A 22019-nucleotide genomic window follows, 5' to 3' on the forward strand; every position below is an offset into this window, starting at 1 on the left:
TTCGACAGAATTCATTGTTGCTTCCCGAGTGGATACCAATGCATGGCATATGGAATGCCGTTTCATTCAGTATTAAATAAATTAATAAATACATAAATAAATTAATAAATACATGAATAAATAAATACACATGCCTTTGAAATACATCATGAAATAAATAAATGAGGCAATAAATACATAAATAATTAAATAAATGTAAATATGCATATATAAATGAATCAATTAGTTAAATACATATATTAAAAGGTTAGCTTATATCATGGTCCACATGGTCCACGTTTATTTATTTCAAGAGACTTTTATTTCATAAATCCACATTTATTGATTTCCCTCTCTATTTCCAGTTCTAATATGCAAATCAGGGGGCGTGGCTATCTCTCACATTCAGACATAATGGAAGGCCTTAGGTGTGTTAACTTACTTATTGAGCTAAAGAGTAGGCTATGGTGGGCAAAAAAATGTATAATACAGGCCGCATTTTACCCCCCCTTACGGCTGTGGTAGTAGCCGTATATTTTATAAGTCAGGCTGTTATGGGGTGCTGCCGTGCTATTGCTAGCTATAGGTGGACAAATTAATTAACCCAACTGCTGTTTTAATTCCTGCGGGTTGACACAACATTAGCTGATGTGTTGTTAAGTGAGCTAGCGGGCAATCGACTGCTCTAATTCACATTAAACAGAAAATTTCCGTTGATGGTAAAGTGAGACAAGGTGAATGGGACTTCGTTGGGACTATTTATGTGGACGTTTGTGTATTTATTGTTTATTTTATATAACAATGTGTTTACAGGTGTGTCAACTGCAACTGCAAGAAGGAAACAAGATGAATTACAGCTGCAAGCAGCATTGGACGGGCCCTCGCACCTCTGTGCGCGTCGGGGTTACTGGCAGACGCCACACCTTGCGACTGTGCATTTGCGCGGCACTCAGACACTGCAAATCATTACCAATGAAAAGGGAACTCCCTGCTGAGTTCAATGATACCTCACACAAGACTCTACATCATACAGTTCATTAGCTGTGAAAGGGGGCGTGGCCAAAGCATAGGGGGCGAGCCAAACCTTTACCAATAAAAAAAGAAGTCTCTGTAGAGTTCATTCATACCTCACATAAGACTCTACCTTAAACGGGTCACCAGTTATGAAAGGGGGCGTGGCATAAGCATAGGGGGCAGGCCAAACCATCACCAATGAATTAGGAACTCTCTGCTGAGTTCAATGATACCTCACACAAGGGTCTACCTTAAACGGTTCAAATGTTATGAAAGGGGGCGTGGCTTAAGCATAGGGGTTGGGCAAAACCATCACCAATGAAGAAGGAACTCTCTGCTGAGTTCAATGACACCTCACTCAAGACTCTAACTTAAACGGTTCAAATGTTATGAAAGGGGGCGTGGTCTGTGTAAGTGGGCGTGGATAAAGTATAGGGGGCGGCTCAGTATCACACGTAAACCACACATTATAAGTTTGAAAAAATAGATGATGTTTGTAGTATAAGGCTTATTTCCTGTTGCCAACGGGGGACGCTATGACCAAAAGTCAATTTTGGCCTGTATGTGTCCACAGGCCTGGACCCTTGTCAATCGTGAGAAATTTTGGCCAAATTGGACAATGTACACTAAAGTTACAACAACTTCTTCATTCATCGATAACTTTTCATCGTTAAGGTCTTTAGATGACACAGACCGAATTTGAAGTCGATCGGATGAAATCTCTAGGAGGAGTTCATTAAAGTATAGCACCTTGACTTTTAGGCCTACTTTGAGTAAATATCGACTCACTTTATATGTCCTCAGGATTGGACACTTATGAATCCTGAAAAGTTTCAAGCCAATTGGACAATGTACACTCAAGTTACACCCACTTCCTGTTTCGATGGCAAAATGGCCACCCCGCCACAGCCATGCCCTATGACGAAAAGTTTTTCTTTTAATAACTTTTCATCTCTAAGGTCTTAAGATGGCTCAGACCAAATTTGAAGTTGATCGGATGAAATCTCTAGGAGGAGTTTGTTAAAGTACGATGTGGAAATGGCCAAAATTGCACTAATTTCGAACATTCAATTCAAAATGGCGGACTTCCTGTTTGGTTCAGGGTATGGCTCCAATGAGCTTTTTTGTACGTCTTGACATGATCGTAACGTAACGAAACGTACTGCAGGGGCTGAATTTGTTTAACTTTGTAGGGGGCGCAATTTTGGTGAGTTTTTGAGTATGTTAAGCCCCTCAAAAAGGCGATTAATTTGCCAGAGGAAGAATTCCTTCAGTTTCAATAGGGCCTTTGCTGCTGTCGGCTTCTCGTTCTTACTTCACCATCAACGCAAATGTTCATGTGAATTAGAGCAGTCAATTGCCCGCTAGCTCACTTAACAACGCCTCAGCTAATGTTGTGTCAACCCACAGTGATTAAAACAGCAGCTGGGTGTCTTGCACTCTCACTTTTTTTTGCCCATGGCTCAGTTCTGAATGTAAGAGATAACCACGCCCCCTGATTTGCATATAAGAACTGGAAATATATAGAGAGGCAAATCAATAAATGTGGCATTAGGAAATAAAAGTCCATGGAAATAAATAAATGTGGATTTATGAAATAAAATGCGACAAGGACTGAGCCCTTATGCATGGGGCGCACGCTCTGCCAGTTGAGCTATCCAGGCGCCCCACCTGACGCAAGTCAAAATGTCGCTCCCCACCATAATCCCACAATTCTCATTGAAATAGGCTACTTTACTAGCTTTGTAGTTAATTAAACAGGCACGCCACCTATCCCTCCGCCGCACCTGTCGGTCCCCTTCCATGACTGTCTTGGTGCTATTAACTGAATCGGAGTTGCTGCGCAAAAACGAAACCAAAACAATACCCTGCCCTTGGTTTCGTTTTAAAATAATAGAAACCCTGGCTGCAGTGAGACGCAGTCTACGACAACAGTCGTTGGTGAGTGCTTATATTTATCACTTTTAGCTAAATTTTAAACGAATATGAGCTGCACCGTTTAATGCAACCTGTAGGCCTACCTGTATCTGTGTACTGTAGGGCAGAAGATGAAAAAAACTCACTGCGTTGTTCGTTACCTTAAATGACCTCGGCTATACATGATTTCAGGACAGGATGAGGATATCAGGAATAAAAGCGCACTTTTTGACGTTATGTGTTTTTCCTGGGACAAGTCCTTTACACTGAAGGAATGAGAAGCCTAATGTCCGTCCAAAACAAAAGGAATGGAAGTATAGCTCGTGCGCATGAGTTATCCACATTTAAAGACAAACAAAATCAGCCTTTTTGTCTCATGACATGAAAATAGGATTTCGCTGATCGAAGTAAAGCACAACTATCTCACTTGTCTGTTTCTCATTAATAATTCACCGAATATACCCACATTTGAATTTACACAATGCGTCAATAGTAGCCTAGATCTCTCATCTTCATTGAACAAACTATAGCACAAAGCACCAAGGAAATATTTACGGAAGATGATTAGGGCCACATGTGAAAATGTTATTTCAGTTCTGAGTTTAAACTTCTGAGAATGAAGTCAGAATTCTGAGTTTAAAGTCATGATTCTGACTTTAATCTTCTTAAAACTCTGAATTCTGCGTTTAAACTGAAATAAAATCACATGTTCACATTTTGCCCTGATCCTCTTCCGTAAATATACAATATTGGAAAGTTGATGTACATTTTTAAACCAACCATATCCCGTGCGTGAAACGTTTTAGTGTTATAAATGAAAGCCAACATGTTCATTAAAAACAATTATAGGCTGTTAGAGGTCCCATCAAGAAATTAGCAAGTTTAAATTAACAAAAGAGCAGCACTATTTCTAATTACTGCATATGAAAAGGCCTCTACTTCTCTGCATCCACTTTATAAACTGGCTTTCTGCGTGGTGATGATGATAATGATGTTGGTGGTCATTAGGACTATAGCCCTCTGAGGTGTAAGTGTGTGAAGTGACTAATTGGAACACAAAAAATGTAGGTGGCTCCCCATTAATTTAAAAAATGTGTTACTTAGTTCTGTTGTATTATTTCCGTCAGTTAAAGCTGTCTTTGATGGATGAGATTAGTTGTGAATGTATAGGCTATATGTGCACTTGTTTTCATGTTTACTTGTTTGTTTATTAGCTGATTAGGGTTGGGATGATATGCTTTTGTTCCGATTTGATTCTTTCACGATACATGGGTGAATTGCGATTTTAGAAGTATTGCGATTCGATAGCATTGAGTAGAGCAAATTTTCATTTCCTTGTTTCACAACAACAAAAGTTAAATGATACACTACTAGAGACATTATATCATGAGACATTTCTAAAAACGAATCCATAAACATAATATATATCGGTGAATCATTGGTAAAAAATAAATAAAAAATAAAATATTGTTTCTGGGGAAAATAACCGATTTTAAAAATCGCCACAATACATACGTGAATGGATTTTCCCCCCCCACCCCTACAGCTGATGGAGTCTGACCATGGATGAAGAGGCTGACCCTGACACCCTAAATGTGAACTCCGTCTTGGCTCAGGAATCCTCAGAACTGTTCCAAGTCCTAAAAAGTCAGTCACCCGCAATCCTAATAAAGTTGTGCCAAATAATGCCTAGTGATGCTCGTCGGAACATCAACATGGACCCTAGTAGCTGTTCTGCAGCAGCAGTAACCGAACATATCAAAGTCATGTTGGAGTACTTCAGGGTGGCCAACCATGCAGATTGCTGCAACTTCCTTCAGAGCATGTGTATCTTATGTGAGGGCATCCCCATGCGCCTGGAGTCGAGGCTTATGTCAGTGGCTGGATATGCAAATAGTGAGTATGAAATAATGCTATGAATGTTGATATGAGATGATAATCTTATTTATATTTTATACTGATTCTTACCGTTTCAATGTGAGAATAATAACATGCTTTATTGTCATTGCATGTTAAACATGACCAAATTTGGTTTGGCAGCAATCCATTTAGCTTAGCTGCATAAATAAAGTATATATATATATATATATATATATATATATATATATATATATATATATATATATATATATATATATATATATATATATTGTATATGTATATGTAGATTACAATTTATATAAATATTATATAAATTGTAATCTACATATACATATACATATAATATATATATATATATATATATATATATATATATATATATATATATATATATATATATATATATAAATAAAGAGTTGTATACCTTACATACATTGAAATTATACTAAGTAGCCATTTTAATATTTACAGACAGAACAAAACTGAGAATCAACCATGCTTGCAGCTCTGTGAGCCTGTCTAGGCACATCTACATTGTAAGCTAACATGCTCACAGTTACAATGCTTAGGCCTACATGCTAACAGCTCAACATTTTAGTTTACACTCACTTAACAAAAAGTACAGATACATATGTACTTCCAGGACCAGAACAACCGGTTTCCTGGGGGAAAGTCTTGTGTTTTAACCTCAACTTGTTCTGGGACCCAAACTCTGCTCCCACGCTTGAAAGTCTTGTGTTTTGCGACCCGTTGATGCAGATGTGTTTACAGTTGAAAGCCCAGTGCAACTACTGTACACAGCGTAAAATGATACGCCAAAAGCCACAAAAAAGCATTATGTTACCAAGCAAAATGACTTAACAGATTGGCGTGTTATTTATACAGCATTCCATAAGAACAGACTCCGTATTAAGGACAGTCAGTTCAAGGCAGAAATTCATGTAAAATATAATACATTTAATATGTATGTGTATTAAATGTTCATTTATCAAAAATTACAGGGCAGGAAATGAATTGGGGCTGCATTTCTCTCTGTGTGTTAAAACGAAAGTGTGTTATGGAAAGCACCTTCGCATTGCACCATTGTGTAATTAAGTAATTCACCAGTGCTTTTTCACAATAAACGAAAAAGATCCTGATCAGAATAAAATGTATGTGTAACCAATTTGAACAGAAATCTTTGGCCTATTCTGTTTACTTTTGCTTTTGGAATATATAATCCACTGTATCGTGTATGTGCATGCTCGCTCATTTGAGTTGAATAAGGTAATCTCATTTGTGGATGATTTTTTATTGTGGTTACCACAGCTGGCCAACCTACAATTACTAATAATAAGTAGTGTGCTATGATTAAACTGTGACTTCAGAACAGTACTACTGCTGAACCCCAAATGGTTTATTGCTGAGTTGGGCACACACAGTGTGGAGTGGAAAAACCTAATAAGTGGTACTTACTTACTCATACCAGTAGACTAGTTGATGCCATACAGTCTGAAGCCACAGAACCAGTGTCTCTAAGAGACGTAGCTACATGTAGTTAACGTTTGTTAATGTCTGTCTGTCTGTGTGTGTGTGAGAAAAAAAAAAAAAAAAAAATATATATATATATATATATATATATATATATATATATGTGTATATGTATGATTGTGCGTGTCTATGTGTATGTATGTAATGTCTCCACGTGTCCATGTTCTTGCATGCACATCTTGCCATACATCCAATGATTTAAAAAGGCAACATTTTACATTGTAAATTGTATGCTACCTACTTCTCCACTACACATTTGACTTTGTTCTGCTGTTATGTATTTGCATATTGAGCACACCCAAAGCTGCTCTCAAAATAAAAGGCTCACTGGCTCACCTGGAAGATTGAAATACACAAATGAAATGCAATGTAAGGCAAGTGATCCAGTGGTCTGTTTTTTAGGTGAAAGCTGTTTTTTTTTACTAAGGATTTAATTATCTTATTTGGTTTATAGTAAAGCACCCAACCCAAGTAAAAATAGCCTTATTGACAAACGGAAGTGGAAAAGTGAAAGTAAAAGGCAGCTGTGGGGAGAAGCAGCAACCGTCAACATATCATCAGTAAATCTTATGACTTTTATTTCACTTTGGGAATCCCTGGCATTTCCTTTGATTCTTATTTTTTCCATCTCTAGATTATTTAGAAATAAAGTTAAAGTCAAAGCCTAAATGCAACATATACAAAATTCTTGATAGCATTATTCTTTTGGATTTCTATGGCTTATTCTTTTGGATATTTCATAGTACTAGTGTATTTTTGTATGTATTTTATGGCTTGTATGTGTTTTTCTATACTTTAGATGTTTCCGAAAATTCCAGTCCCTGTGGAACAGATGGGAAGTCATCATCCCCGCCTTCAGAGCAGCAGCTCATCAAACGGCCACGTATTGGTAGAACATATACATAATGCTTCAACCTTGTTACATTGCAGCTACTGTATAAACTATCATAGCAAATGGCCATTTACTGGTTAAAGTCAATGGATTTATTAAGAGAACTGCATACAGTGTGGCAGATTCAGCATTGCTTACAGTAGGTCCTACTGCCAATTGCAGTACTGTAATAAAAAAATGGTAACCCTTTATAATAAGGGTACATGAATTATCATGAATGCATGCATGAATTCATTCATGTAGTACTTCATGAACTATCAGTAATGTACACAGATTATAAGTATCTCATGCATGACTTAATGCAGGAACAATAGGTTTATTAATGCATCAATTAAGATATTTCAATCATCATGATTTCTGATTTATTAATGATGTTTATGTGTTCCTCATTGGTATATCAGTAGTTAAAAATTGACCTGAAAAACTTGAACTGAAGTGTTGTAATCACGATTAACTAAACATTACTTCCTCATTACTTCATCATGTTTGTGGCCCTTCCAATAAAGTGCGGACCTGGTCCATCTTTAACATTGATAAATATGATTTGTGACCCCTCAAATAAAGTCAGCCCTTCTGTCTATTTAGACATCATATTTTTTGAAAAATTACAAATACAAATGAAATCATAATTGACACTTAAAAGTTAGTAAAAAGTAAAGTTCATAAATATCTTACTTGGTTGAGCATTGTTCTCAGGCATTACTGTTTAGGTGCCTTATGTTGTTATGTGAATAAAGCAACTATAAGAATGCATCTACAGTATACTTTATTACATATAATAAAGTATTTTTTTTTTTAGTGACTTCAGTATCATTTTGCCAACCCACTCCTTTATGTCCTAATACATTTAGTTTTATGCCACCATTATTCATATCCTTTTTGTCAATGTTAAAGATGGACCAGGTCAGCACTTTTTTTGAAGGGCCACAAACATGATGAAGTAATGAATAAATAATGCTTAGTTAATCATGATTATAACACTACAATTCAGGATGTTTAGCCTGTCACTTAGATTTACCAATGAAGAAGACATAAACATTGTTATTAAATCAGAAATCATGATGATGGGAATACCTTAATTGATGCATGAATTAAGAATACGTTCCTGCATTAAGTCATGCATGAGATACTATTAATCCTTGTACACTACTGATAGTTCATGGAGTACTACATGAGTGAATCCATGTTTTTTTCATGAATTAAGTCATGCATGAACTCATGATAATTAATGTACTTATTATTATTATATAAGTGTTACCGAAAAATCTTCTACATGCAAAAAAGCATTTCCCCTAAATACAGTGTCCTTTAACTGTGGCTGTAAAACAGAGAACATGACATATCAAAACCCATTAGTTTATTTTTGTTTTAGAGATTTAATATTTGTAAAAAAGTTTTCAGAGAAAATCCCTTTTTCTGTGTCTGACATTTCAATGTAAAGTATATGGGGTGTGCTGGCAGGTCCAGAGAAAGAGACACTAAATCACAAATGTCATTATTTACATGGAAGAAACCAGGAATAATAATAATAAAAAAAACAGCAACTCTCAGACTGAGTTCCATCTTAAAACATTGTATCCAGTTCTCATAATACATTCAATCTAAAGTCTCATTTAGGTTAATCTTTGCACATGCACATTTTGTACTCCGAAACATACTGTCCTTGATGCCCGGGCGTAAGTTACTTGCTCTTCTTGGACATAGTTATTAGTAAGTGCTGCTTGCTACCGACATCAAGACTAACCATAATACTCATAGTAAAATCCAAAAGTGAAAGGAATGAGATGTTTCCATTTTAAGACACTACAGAGTAGGTCTAGACCACACTCTATAATTTACAGAGACCCGACATTTTCTTCCAAAAGCATGCATTTTGTATATTAACTTAACCAGTTAATTAACCAACCAGGCCTAAACAGTTCTCATGTTCAGATGTGCTGAACCAAAACCAGCTACTTGAATGACCAAGAGCCAACTCCCTCTGCATGAACTGTAAATGTCCAGCACCTGGTTTTGGATTCCATGAGTCATTTTATGCAACAGACACACAGACCTTTTTGAACCAAATAATCCGGTTCTTGTACTGTAAATTTTCTAAATGTTGTATCTTGAATGTTGAGTGTTCTAAAATACATGTGTGTGTGTGTTTACATATGAACAGGAAATTGTCTGTTGAAACTGCAATTAAATATAAAAAATAAATAAGGAACCTTCTGGCCCTGTGGGGTGCTGCCCACAAATACTGCACAAATAATGTGTTTTATAATGTATTCTACCCACAGATCACTGGGAGCAGTACATTGCTGCAGTGATGCGTTTACTGCAGAGGAGGTGGGAGCGACTCAGTGAGCACCTGGCGAGGGACGTCCAGCCTGAGAATGTGTGGGTCAGACTAAGAACAGCGAACAGAGGCAGGGACAGACCTGATCAAACCCCTGGATCAGCAGACAAAGGGGGCAGAACACCAGGTTAGCATGACTTCCTTTTCCTCTCATTGTACATCAGGAATCTGCTGAATTTAAAACATAAATATAATCAGGGTGTGATTTGTGAGAAAAGGTTAGGGTGGGATGTTTTTTCATCATGCACAACAAAACAAAACATGCAAGAATTAAATCCCCCTTCCAATACCATGGATATAATGCCACTCGGCCGGCCATGCCAAAACACTTATGCACTTCAACATCCAATGGAAAATAATCTCAAAGTGAAATAGCACAACGTGGTGTTAACATAAAACACAGTGCTTTCAAGCCGGAGAGCGGAGTTCACTATGCGGCGAAAATGAAAATACTTTCACCCAGGAAACGCTTGTTCGTTCCTCAGGAGTGTTTTAATCCAAACCACGATCGTTTTCCTAAAAAAAAAAAAACGGCCTCTAAAGGACCGTCATCTGGCGGTGCCTGTACTCGGCTCACAGTCCCCTGTTTAGGCTATTGGTGAAGTAGCATTGATCACTTTGAGGAGGGGGATACATTTTGTCCTCACCGGGGATAAAAAATAATTCAGCAGAGGCAGGGGTATGTAGATCAGAAAGGGGGAAATTCTACGCATCCCCCCTGGCAAATCGCAGGTGAAAAAAACTGACATTGAAAGGGTGAAAAAGAAAAAACTGGTTCTCCTACGGTACAGCTTAGTCATAGGCCCTGTTCCTGTGTCAACTGACGTCCTCTGTGTAAGTGCACGTCCACGCCGGAGGAGCTATAGGTAGCTCTGTGTATTTTAGCGATTTTTGCATTTTTTTTAAAATTGGTATTTAAAAAAAAGTATTTCTCATGTCACAGAAGCCACTGAGAGTAAATATTGTGTTTTGGATGTTATTATCATGCTGTCAGTGTTTTTGTTCTGGTGCTCTTTACAGATCGAACACCAGTCTGCATGCTCTTATCCCCAGTTGTGCGCCTCGGTTGCCTGGCATCGGCAGTCGAATAACCTTATTTCAGAACTTATTACACAAGAAAAGTACGCCCTTCAGCACATAGACAAAGACTGCAGGCAGCGCTTTTTCATTAGTCATTGCATATTCCTGTTATAGGCTAAATAATGTATGTAGTTTTGTATATGCAAATGAAAAGGATGTACATGTTTATTTGCAAATAGAGCTGGGAAGTGAGATCCGATCACAAGTGGTCACTCAAGACGCATGCGGAGCAAAATTCTAAAGCCATGTGTTAACTGATGTAGTTAGAGCTGTCCACTTGTGATTGGATCACCCAAGACGCACGTTAATGCCAGGTCTGAACAGGGCCATACATGTCATGGCTGGCCGAGTGCTGAAGAAGGAAAAAAGGATTCTGGACCCAAAATGCACGACACCACAGGGCAGATGCAGGTGTAGAATTTATTTAAACAGCAAAAATCCAGGGTAACGTTAATCCTGAAGTCCATAAATCCAAACAGAGGTAGGCAATCAAAAATTATAACAGAACTCCAAAAGTGGCAAGAAAATCCAACAGATGCAACATAGCTGAACAACTACACGGTGAACAAGCAGGAAACTCTCGACAATAGACAATGAACCAACACCAGACAAAGGAAGCACACAGACTAAATACACAAGGGAACAAGGGTAGAAATGAGGGACAGGTGACATGAGGGCTGTGGAACAGGTGAAAAACATCATGGCAGGGCAGACAATCACAGAGGCGGGAAAACACAAGGCAGGAAGGAAACAAGAAAAGACACAGGACAAACAGAGACTACAAAATAAAACAGGAACTGAAGCATGAACAAGAATGGTACTGGGAAAAAACAACAGAATTCAGCAAAACAGTGAACAAATGACAAGGAAACAAGCAAACAGGGAATAAATTAACACACTAAAACTACAACTGAAAACCATAACCATGACAATACACACACAACATTATCCTACTCATGAATAATTAAAGACTGCTCTATAATAACTAAACATATTTTTCACCAAATTTAGAGCCTGATGGAGATTATGGGTACATGGATTCCAGAGTGACATTGGAGACCTTCCTCCAGGGATGTGCAGGGAAGGTGACAGTTCTCGTTGGCCAGGCTGGATCAGGAAAAACTCTGCTGATGTCTTGTTTAGGACAGCATTGGGCACATGGACTAGTAAGTTTAAATTTTTCTCATCATTCAATAGATTTTTTAAATAAATATTTCATCATTATCAAGGATGTTCTGTGTAAATCTGTTGAATTGTTGTCAGGGCATTTTGAGGCAGTGGGGATGCTCGAAAACTCAGGAAAATGGTCTTTCTTGTCAGACCTTGCGAAAATTGTAAAGTTCTGCAGTGATTGGGCTTGGATGTGGCCAGCAGGCTATATAGCGCACCCAACGACACACCTGGGTTGGGATTAATGCCCTTTGATGTCCATGAAATTTGATGGGAGCATTGTTATCATCTTTAGGAACATATATAATTTTTTCGAATTAGTTTCGCCTGACAGGATGTTAGCCATCTTGGATTTTGTGAGTTCATTTTACGAACACGTTTGAGGATTTAAGGATGCACAAAAACGAAAGTTACGAATATAACTATGGTTCTATGAATCCTGGATGTTTCACACTGAATATATTCCATATCGCGCTTGGGCAGGTTGAGTATTTATATCAACAAAGTCAACTGTGACCTCAGGGTGACCGTAGCCAAGATATTAAGTTCCGGTGTCATCCCCGAGCTCATTGCTACAGAATCTTCTTGCGGGTTCGCATGATTCCGAGTGACCAAGAACTCTGGCGGTCATCCAGGATTCATAGAACCGTAGTTACATTTGTAACGTCTCGTTCTATTTCATCCTTACTGACCGCCAGAGGCAGTGTTTCACACTGGATGACTCATACCAACAGAGTCACGAGGAAGCTTGAGTACCCACCACACAAGAAGGCAGTAGAGGCCCTCGGCCGGGGAACCACGGCCAATGGATGGGGGGGTGTCATCATTCACCCTGCAATAACGTGAGAACGTGCTCGGCAACGCCATGAGGCCGCCGCACATATTCCCACCAAGGGCACACCTCTCAAGTCGCCCACGACGTAGAGACCCTCCTGGTAGAGTGGCATTTCACTCAGGATGGTAGAGACAGTCCACTCACTCTGTATGCAGAGGCAATGGCCCCTACAATCCAGTGGGACAGGCGCCGTTTCGAGAGAGCACAGCCTGTCATACGACCACCATAACAGCCGAAAAACTGCTCAGACTGACAGATTCAGGCGGCAGTGACCACACAAGCCCTAAGGGCCCGCACTGGGTACATCAGACTCGACTTTCTCTGGAAGGGGGGTCAAAACGTGCCAGGTGGATAGGCTGATTGAGGTGTGAGCGTTCCAGCCCTTTAGGGAGGAACGCCGTAGTAGGCCACAAAGGAGGCGGTGTGACGCAAGGATAGGGCAGGTTAGGCTGGGGTCAACTGCACCGAAAAAGACAAGCCAGAATGACACATGCACAATAGCTGTCAATATCCGTCTCCACACTCTTGACTGCGACCCACCAAGTTAGCCTCAGTGAGAGCACTCTGCTACCTGCGGGCTGACGTACAACAGTACAGCGAGAGGGGAGCGAGGACACTCCCGTGGCCGACACAATATGTTAAACTGGTGATTTATAGCTACAGTAATTAGTTACACAGAGCGAACACGCTCACGGTAGTAATTGAGGTTATACGTTCAGTGTTTCCTCCATGTTGATTTTGTACTGGCAGCCCACCAGTGGTGGAGGAAGTACTGAATCTCAGTACTTAAGTAAAAGTAGAAATAACCAGAGATATATTTACTTTAGTAAACAATGACAACCCTACTTAAGTAAATGTAAAAAGCACCTGATTTTAAATGTACTTAAAAGTAAAAGTACTTGCATAACGATTTATTCTCTTAATATGTCTATATTCTAATAAAAATAATAAAAAAACAGTATGGGCTGTGGAATTAGGTTAATGTAATTGTGCTTACCTTCTGTGGCCCAGTTTACATTCTGATTTACAATTCTGGTTATCTATCAGGGTGATCTGCATTAAGCTCGACTGCATTATTTCCCACGGGACAGTGAATGCTGCACACATTTATCTAGCGAGAACACACAGGCTTGGACAACAAGTACGTGGCTTCACAGCTGAGGAGGACCAGGAGTGTTTTTAAGATAAATATACGGGTTGTGTATTAACCCTATGTGAACGGATGCTTCACGTATGATTGAGCAGAGTATCGGGAGCAGCGGTAGGCCCAGTACCAGGAGCGGTACGCGCCTGGCCAATAAATGCTATTGAAGGGTGGGTTTTGGTGTGGCCATAGTGAGATTTGTAATATCGCAAGCGGCACCGGGAGCTGGACGGACTGCCGCCAGGGCAGGAGCCGCTGCTGAAGGCTTCCCTGCGGACTGCAAACGTGTGACGGTCAGGAAGATGTTTTGGCAGGGGGAAAACTGATCAGAAAATGTAACGAAAATGTAACGGAACGTTTTAGAAATGTTGTGGAGTAGAAAGTATAGATAATTGCTGCAAAATGTAACGAAGTAAAAGTCAAAAGTATGCATAATTGATTGTACTTAAGTAAAGTACAGATACGTGAAAAATTTACTTAAGTACAGTAACGAAGTATTTGTACTTCGTTACATTCCACCACTGCAGCCCACCATGGCAACATTTCTGCCACCACTGTATCAGAAATAGGGCATAATGCTGCCGCTCACATTGCAATTTAACAACATGTAGAACTATTCAGAGGTTATTGGCCCCATCCAGTTTAACTCCACATAGTGTCGTGTTGATGTAGTTTATTGTCAAAACTTTCACCGAGTCGACTATTAAACGAACAGCTCCACCAAAAATGTCACCTGTCTGTTGTTTGGACAGACCTGCCCCCACTGCTAAAAAAAAATCCTAAAAGAAACACTGACGTTTATTAGATAAGGTCATAAACGCCACTCAGCCTAGCGAAAGCGCTCAGCCACAGTGAAACAAACAAGTGTATACAGGAGAGGGGAGCGAAGACACTCACTACCACAACACATCACACTGGTAAGTAATACAGCTACTGTAAACGCTAACAACGAGCGAACACGCCCACGTTAGTAATTGAGGCCACATGGCTATCAGATAATGTCATTAACTTCACTCCGCACACCGAAAGTTCCAGCCGCGGTGAAACAAATAATTAAAACAGGAGAGGGAAGTGAACACACTCCCTTCACTGACACAATGTGTTTAAACTGGTGAATACAGTTGCAGTAATTATTAACACAGAGCGAACACGCTCACGTTAGTAAACGATGTTACGCGTTCATCAGACAAGGCCATTAACGTCACTCAGCAGAGTGAAAGCGCTCAGCCACAGTGAAACAAACAATTGTACACAGGAGAGGGAAGCGAACACACTACCTTCACTGACACAATGTCAACACAAACGGAACAATCTTACCAAGTGTGGAAGTTGCGAGTGGGTCCGGAGTCCGGGGCTTCGCCTGAAACCAAACGGCGAATACGTCCGTCCCCTTCCCTGAAGAGGGACAGCTCAGCCGCAGTCTTTGGAGGGCGAAAAAGTCCGCAACTCTGATCGAAATCGCAAGGCTACAAGCGGCGAGCATTGTAACAATTCCAACTAAAGCTAATTCTAATGCTACCACAGATGGTAGACAACCTGCTTAGCGAGAAAATGAAAAAGCAGTGAACTTTGGGATGACACCGGAACTTAATACCATGGGTAGAGTCACCCCAAGGTCAAAGGTGATGTCATTCTATAGCCCCACAAATTATTTTTAGCCTTTGAATGCATTTTTGAAGCCCTTGAAATACTCTAAAAACTATCAGCAGTCACTATGAGATATTCACTACTTGTCTTGGATAAAGGTTTGGATAAAAAGTTGAGTGTTTAAAAAAAGCATTTAATAAAAAAATCTGACACTGATATTACCCACAGTGCATCTCATCCCCTAACACTTCAGTGGGAGATTTGGCTATGTTCTCCTTGATGTGGTTAATTTAGCCTTACGCTGTTCCCCTTTAACTGTTCCTACTCTGCTTGTTTCATGCTCTCATTTTGTGATTTTTCTATTCTCTCACTGTTTCTCTCACTGTTTGTAGTTACAGTAATTAGTTACACAGAGCGAACACGCTCACGGTAGTAATCAAGGTTAATACGTTTATTAGATAAGAGAGACTACCATGACACGTCACACTGGTAAGTAATACAGCTACTGTAAACACTTACACGCCCACGTTAGTAATTGAGGCCACATGGCTATCAGATAATGTCATTAACTTCACTCCGCACAGCGAAAGCACCAGCCGCGGTGAAACAAATAATTAAAACAGGAGAGGGAAGCGAACACACTCCCTTCACCGACACAATGTGTTTAAACTGGTGAATACAGTTGCAGTAATTATTAACACAGAGCGAACACGCTCACGTTAGTAAATGATGTTACACGTTCATCAGACAAGGCCATTAATGTCACTCAGCAAGCACCGCGAAAGTGCCCAGCCGTAGCGAAACAATCGTATACAGGAGAGGGAAGCGAACACACTCCCTTCACTGACACAATGTGTTGAAACCTGGTGAATACAGTTACAGTAATTAATAACACAGAGCGAACACGCTCACGTTAGTTATTGATGTTACACGTTTATCAGACAAGGCCATTAACGTCACTCAGCACATGCAGCCCAGCCGTAGTGAACAATACGTGAAAGTGGTGGTTGAAATGTTTTGCCGTGGCTCTAGGAGCGCCATACATAAATGCGTCTTTACTCGTAATGTCTATCCCCAGCCACCGTACCTCACTGGGTTACTGAGACACGGTACAGTACGGTGGTTACAGTTAGGGCTGGGCAATATATCGTTACTATATCGATATTGCGATATGAGACTAGATATCATCTTAGATTTTGGATATCGTAATATCGTGATATGACACAAGTGTTGTCTTTTCCTGGTTTTAAAGGCTGCATTACAGTAAAGTGATGTACTTTTTTGAACTTAACAGACTGAGACATTATGTCCACATGACTGATGATTATTTATCTAAAATCTAAGTGTAAAGACATTTTATTAAAGCACCAATTGTCAACCCTAGAACATCGCCGCAATATCGATATCGAGACATTTTGTCAAGAATATCATGATATCTGATTTTCTCCATATCGCCCAGCCCTAGTTACAGTTACAGTAATTAATAACACCTAGCGAACACGCTAACATTAGCAATTGAGGTTACACTGTTATCAGATAATGTCAGTAACGTCACTCAGCAGAGCGAAAGCGCTCAGCCACAGTGAAAAAAACAATTGTACACAGGAGAAGGAAGCGAACACACTACCTTCACTGACACAATGTCAACACAAACAAAACAATCTTACCAAGTGTAGAAGTTGCGAGTGGGTCCGGAGCATCCGCCAGTCCGCGGCTTCACCTGAAGCCGAACGGCGAATACGTAGGTCCCCTTCCCTGAAGAGGGACAGCTCAGCCGCAGCCTTTGGAGGGCGAAAAAGTCCGCAACTCCAATTGAAATCGCAAGGCTACAAGCGGCGAGCATTGTAACAATTCCAACTAAAGCTAATGCAAATGCTACCACAGATGGGAGACGACCTGCTTAGCGAGAAGATGAAAAAGCAATGAGCTTGGGGATGACACTGGAACTTAATACCTTGGGTAGAGTCACCCCAAGGTCAAAGGTGATGTCATTCTATAGCCTGACAAATTATTTTTAGCCTTTGAATGCATTTTTGAAACCCTTGAAATACCAAAGTTGGTGCACACATCAAAATCTGTGAGCATTGCGAGACTATACAGTGATTTGGTTCATGTGTGTTTAGCTGTCTCCATAATGCCCCCTAATACATGGAAGGCCTTAATTTGGACAAAGTTGCTCCGATATTAACACAATTTTGTACACACATTGCTCCCATCATTTTGGACATTTTTCCAATTGGCTTTCATTAACTTCCCTAGCGCAACATATTGGACGGAAGAAATGTTACACAATTTGCAGTGCATCATTTCCAGTGTCTTTACCCAGAAAATAATGTCTCGTGCAGTTTGTGCACACAGTGTCGAAGGGCCGATGGCCCGTTTATCGCTGCTTGCAGCTTTAATTGTTTTTATTGTTTTTATTATTGTTAAGAAGAAATAGAATAATGAGCTACTCAGAAAAAATAGGGGAGTCTTCTTCAAATGGCGCCAAACTTTAAAATAATAATCTAATCTTTGGGTTGTATAGCAAAAGTACCTACGTTTTTGCACATTTGCATTTGTGCCATCCAACTCTTGCGTCAGGTGACACAAAATGTTACCTAGAAACTATTTCAGAGTAACTAAACCGCGGACCAGCACAAACTGCCAGCTGCCTATTCCAATTATAGGGGAACTCCACAAATCTTCTCGGTTTACAGGTCTTGGGGGGTATGTGTAAAAGAAGTTGTCTAAAGCCCTATTCGCACGGGATAAGTATTATCTAGGGACCTCGTGTGAATTATAAATTACCCCCCACGTCTGAGTTTCATCTGGCGCATTCGAACGGGATAAGCGAAGCCTGTGATTTTACTCGAATTTACTGACATTAAGCAACAGTAGAAACATGGGTGTGGGTAGCTCTGCTATGTGTGTTTGTGTGTGGTCAGATCTCGAGGACACACACGCACACAATCTCAACCGGGTAGTCAGTCATCGTCCGAACTGCGACCTCTCCTTTTTCTTTCGCTCACTTTTTTCTCCGGGTGGTGTCAAGCAGGGTCCGGTTAGATGGATAAAACAAAACATTTCACCAGGTTAAAATCTATTAGCTTGATTTATTTGTAACATTAAGCTCTAATTATGAAGTGAGCCCCCTCGCTTGATTGTGCATTATTTTTGATAAGCTATTGCTTGGAGATGTCTTGTCGTTATCTCTAGATGTAGCCTATGATACAAACAAAAAATATATTTACCGCATGCTGCTATACATGTCATCCATCGCCATCTAATCATTCTTTTTGTCTTCGCACTTGTGGTGGTTTTCATCTTTCTCTTTCTGCAAATTGTATATGATGTCTAGTGACATGACCCAGCACCCAAAACACTGTCAAAACACTCCAACGCACCCTCCATTCTTCGCGAAAGATGGATAAAAAGGCGCAAAAGAAGGAAATAGGTACCTTGAAAAAACAAAAAAGCCCGGCCAAATCCTGGACAAATCAGAGATGCCGATTTGCACGGGACTAATATTATCACAGGACCTCCGTTTTCGGCGAAATATGGTAGGTCATTTGCGGGGGAATTATTACTTTACAAATTACAGACATGACTGATTCGCACGGGATTAAGATCACAGACAACCTCCGCAATTATTACAAATGACTGGAGGTCACCAGGTAATACTTATCCCGTGCGAATAGGGCTTAAGTCCTTTTGTGGCTCCAGACGGAGCTGAGTGAAGTCTGCTAAATTACCTCAAGTAATGTCATAAGCCCTATTCGCACGGGATAAGTATTACCTGGGGACCTCTTGTAGTTTATAAATTACCCCCACACGTCTGTATTTCGTCTGGCGCATTCACACGGGATAACTGAAGTCTGTATTTTACTCAAATTTACAGACATTATCCCCCAGATATGATGTCAAAACTTTTCATTTATAATTGACAACGCAGCCAGTTAGACCCCAAATCACAGAGATGCCGAGACGGGACTAATATTATCACAGGACCTCCGTTTTCGGCGAAATATGGTAGGTCATTTGCGGGGGAATTATTACTTTACAAATTACAGACATGACCGATTCGCACGGGATTAAGATCACAGACAACCTCCGCGATTATTACAAATGACTGGAGATCACCAGGTAATACTTATCCCGTGCGAATAGGGCTATAGGCATCTAAAGGCTGTCTAAATCCTGTCCAAACCTTTCTGTCACAGTTAAAACACATTTAAAGGTTACCTCTGGTGTTAAGTTTTGATCAAACAAAATGTAATTTATACATTTAAATTAGTGCTGTCAAACAATTAAAATGTTTAATCGCGATTAATCGCATTAATGTCATAGTTAACTCACGATTAATCGCAATTAATCACACATTTTTATCTATTTTAAATGTCCCTTGACTTCTTTTTGTCCCATTATAATTTCTCATTTTAATGCTCTTATCAACATGGAAAAGTGGATTGGCTTGCTTTGTGCAAATTATTTTTTTATTGAAATGGAAATGGAATGGAAATTGATTTATTTGAAATAGGGACAATGCACAAATAAACATTAAACTTGTTAAACAAGAGAATATGTCTTGGGCCAGGTTATAGCAACAATTGCTAATTTCCACCTTTAGTCCCTGGGCAGGTAAACAACAAGGTAAAACCATGTAAAACAACATTGTTCAATTTCACACTAACATTCACACTTGGAGCTAATAATCTGTCACACAATGTAACAGTGTGTACGGCAGAAGAGGGCTTAGAGGGCGAGGGTTATCGGGGGGGAGAGGGGGGGTTGGCTTTAAAAGAAAAAGCGATACTATGCCTCGATAACTGTCACATCGTTCCACACCTCCATTTTCCATTCCAGATAGTACTGCCCAGAGCCATAGAGATATATGTCTTTCTCTATCACTCTGGTACTGCCTCATGCTTGAGGCGAGCGTGGCTGGTCGTCATAGCGACTGTCGTGGGTGTAGTTTGGTAGCGTTGCATTTCCCCATAGACAGTTTCCCCCGACTCATTTCCTGGTTGTCCTTCTCCATAAACTCAAGGAGAGGGGTAACTTTTCCTGCTCCAGGTTTCCCACCGTGGTCAGAAAGAACTGGGGAGAATCTTTGGTTCTCTCACTATGACTCTAGAGTCACTACTCGCTCCGAAGCTAATCGCCGTGACGAGCCTACTAGCTACGCGGCTCACAAGCCCAAACGCCCAAAGTGTGTGCAGCCGCGGCGTGTGTCTGTTTTGTTTCCGGTCTGCGAAATACCCGCCCTTCAATCACTACTATTGGCCAGGCGTCCAAGGTAACGTAACCCCATTTGAATCCCCTGACCAATCGGCTATCCTAAGCTTAACCGCTCGAGGTGAAATGCCTAACCGCAACGAATCAAGCTGCTTCGTAGGGCGGGTCTTGGCGTGGCCGAGTGGGATTCGTAATTTTGCTTCCGGTCTAGCTAGATCCGAAGAACGTTAATCTTGCGATAAAAAAATTGACAGCGTTAAAATGAGTTTGCGTTAATGCCGTTAATAACGCATTAAACTGACAGCCCTAATTTAAATGTAAGCTTACTTCAGGCTAAGGCTAAAGCTATTTATTTTTAGATCATCAGTCAATATGAGATATTCAATACTTGATACTACTCTTGAATCAGGGTTTGGATAAAAAGTTGAGAGTTTAAAAAAATGCATATAATAAAAAACCTGACACTGATATTACCCACAATGCATCTCATCCTCCAACACTTCAGTGGGAGATTTGCTTGATGTGGTCAATTTAGCCTTATGCTGTTCCCCTTTAACTGTTCCTACTCTGCTTGTTTCATGCTCTCATTTTGTGATTATTATATTATCTCACTGTTTCTGTTTCTACTCTTATTTCATGTAGGGTCCTATCCCTTCATCCTACCTGTTTGTCCTGCAAGAGTTTCGTCAGCTCAACGTACTGTCCCACCCTCTCTCCCTGTCTGAGCTGCTATTCCGACACTACCTCCCTCTGGAAGGCGGCAACGACGAAAAGGTATGCAGGTAGCAATAATACAACAGCACCTTCATAAATCAGGACTTTTCCGATGTTACATTTAAAAGTAACATTTTAAACAGCAGGAGTTCCATTTTCTAAGGGTTAAAGAACTGTGGCCGACAGGGGCGAACGCCCTGCAACTTAAGAAAACACATGCAAATAGACAAAACACAAGCAAATTAAGAAAACGTCATAAATTTGACAACACGTGCAGCATTCAGCAAACGCGCTGCAAATACACACAACACAACCAAATACACAAACGTGTTGCAAATAAAAAACGATACAAAAAGAAAAGCACACAAACCCAGAAAACAAATGCAACAAAAAATCGCTGCATCCAGATTACACAACGGAAGTTCTCCAGGCCTCTAGAGGGAGCAGCTAAGTGGAACAGCTTGATTTTCGATCCCACGGGGAGAGAGAGAGAGAGAGAGAGAGAGAGAGAGAGCGAGAGAGCGCATGTTCAATCTCAGAACGGTGTGCAACGGTGAGATCATAGACTGTAAATATTAAGTCTATGTTTGAGATATGTTTTCTCTCGTTTGGTGGGTGTGTCTCGGCTCAGGTCCCAGGTGATACTCAATCAGCAGAGACGTCTGTAAACTCTAAAAAATGTAAAACTGCATCAGCGTTTAACGTTGACGTTTGTTTA

The 22019-nt window shown here is 40.2% G+C and overlaps 1 protein-coding gene across 2 annotated transcripts in view; it reads left to right on the forward strand.

Annotated features, from left to right (window-relative positions):
* The first annotated feature begins 2835 nt into the window (after positions 1–2835).
* Positions 2836–22019, forward strand: part of nlrc5 (NLR family, CARD domain containing 5) — a 71530-nt gene continuing 52346 nt past the window's right edge. For both annotated transcript variants that reach the window (XM_039808010.1, XM_039808011.1), the window contains exons 1-6: positions 2836–2934; positions 4457–4806; positions 7121–7210; positions 9496–9681; positions 11646–11800; positions 21230–21361. In XM_039808010.1, the coding sequence (XP_039663944.1) occupies positions 4473–4806; positions 7121–7210; positions 9496–9681; positions 11646–11800; positions 21230–21361 (897 nt within the window). In that variant the 5' untranslated portion in view covers positions 2836–2934; positions 4457–4472. The remainder of the gene's footprint in view (positions 2935–4456; positions 4807–7120; positions 7211–9495; positions 9682–11645; positions 11801–21229; positions 21362–22019) is intronic.

This window comes from Perca fluviatilis, chromosome 8 (genome assembly GCF_010015445.1).
Source record: "Perca fluviatilis chromosome 8, GENO_Pfluv_1.0, whole genome shotgun sequence".
Classification (NCBI taxonomy): domain Eukaryota; kingdom Metazoa; phylum Chordata; class Actinopteri; order Perciformes; family Percidae; genus Perca; species Perca fluviatilis.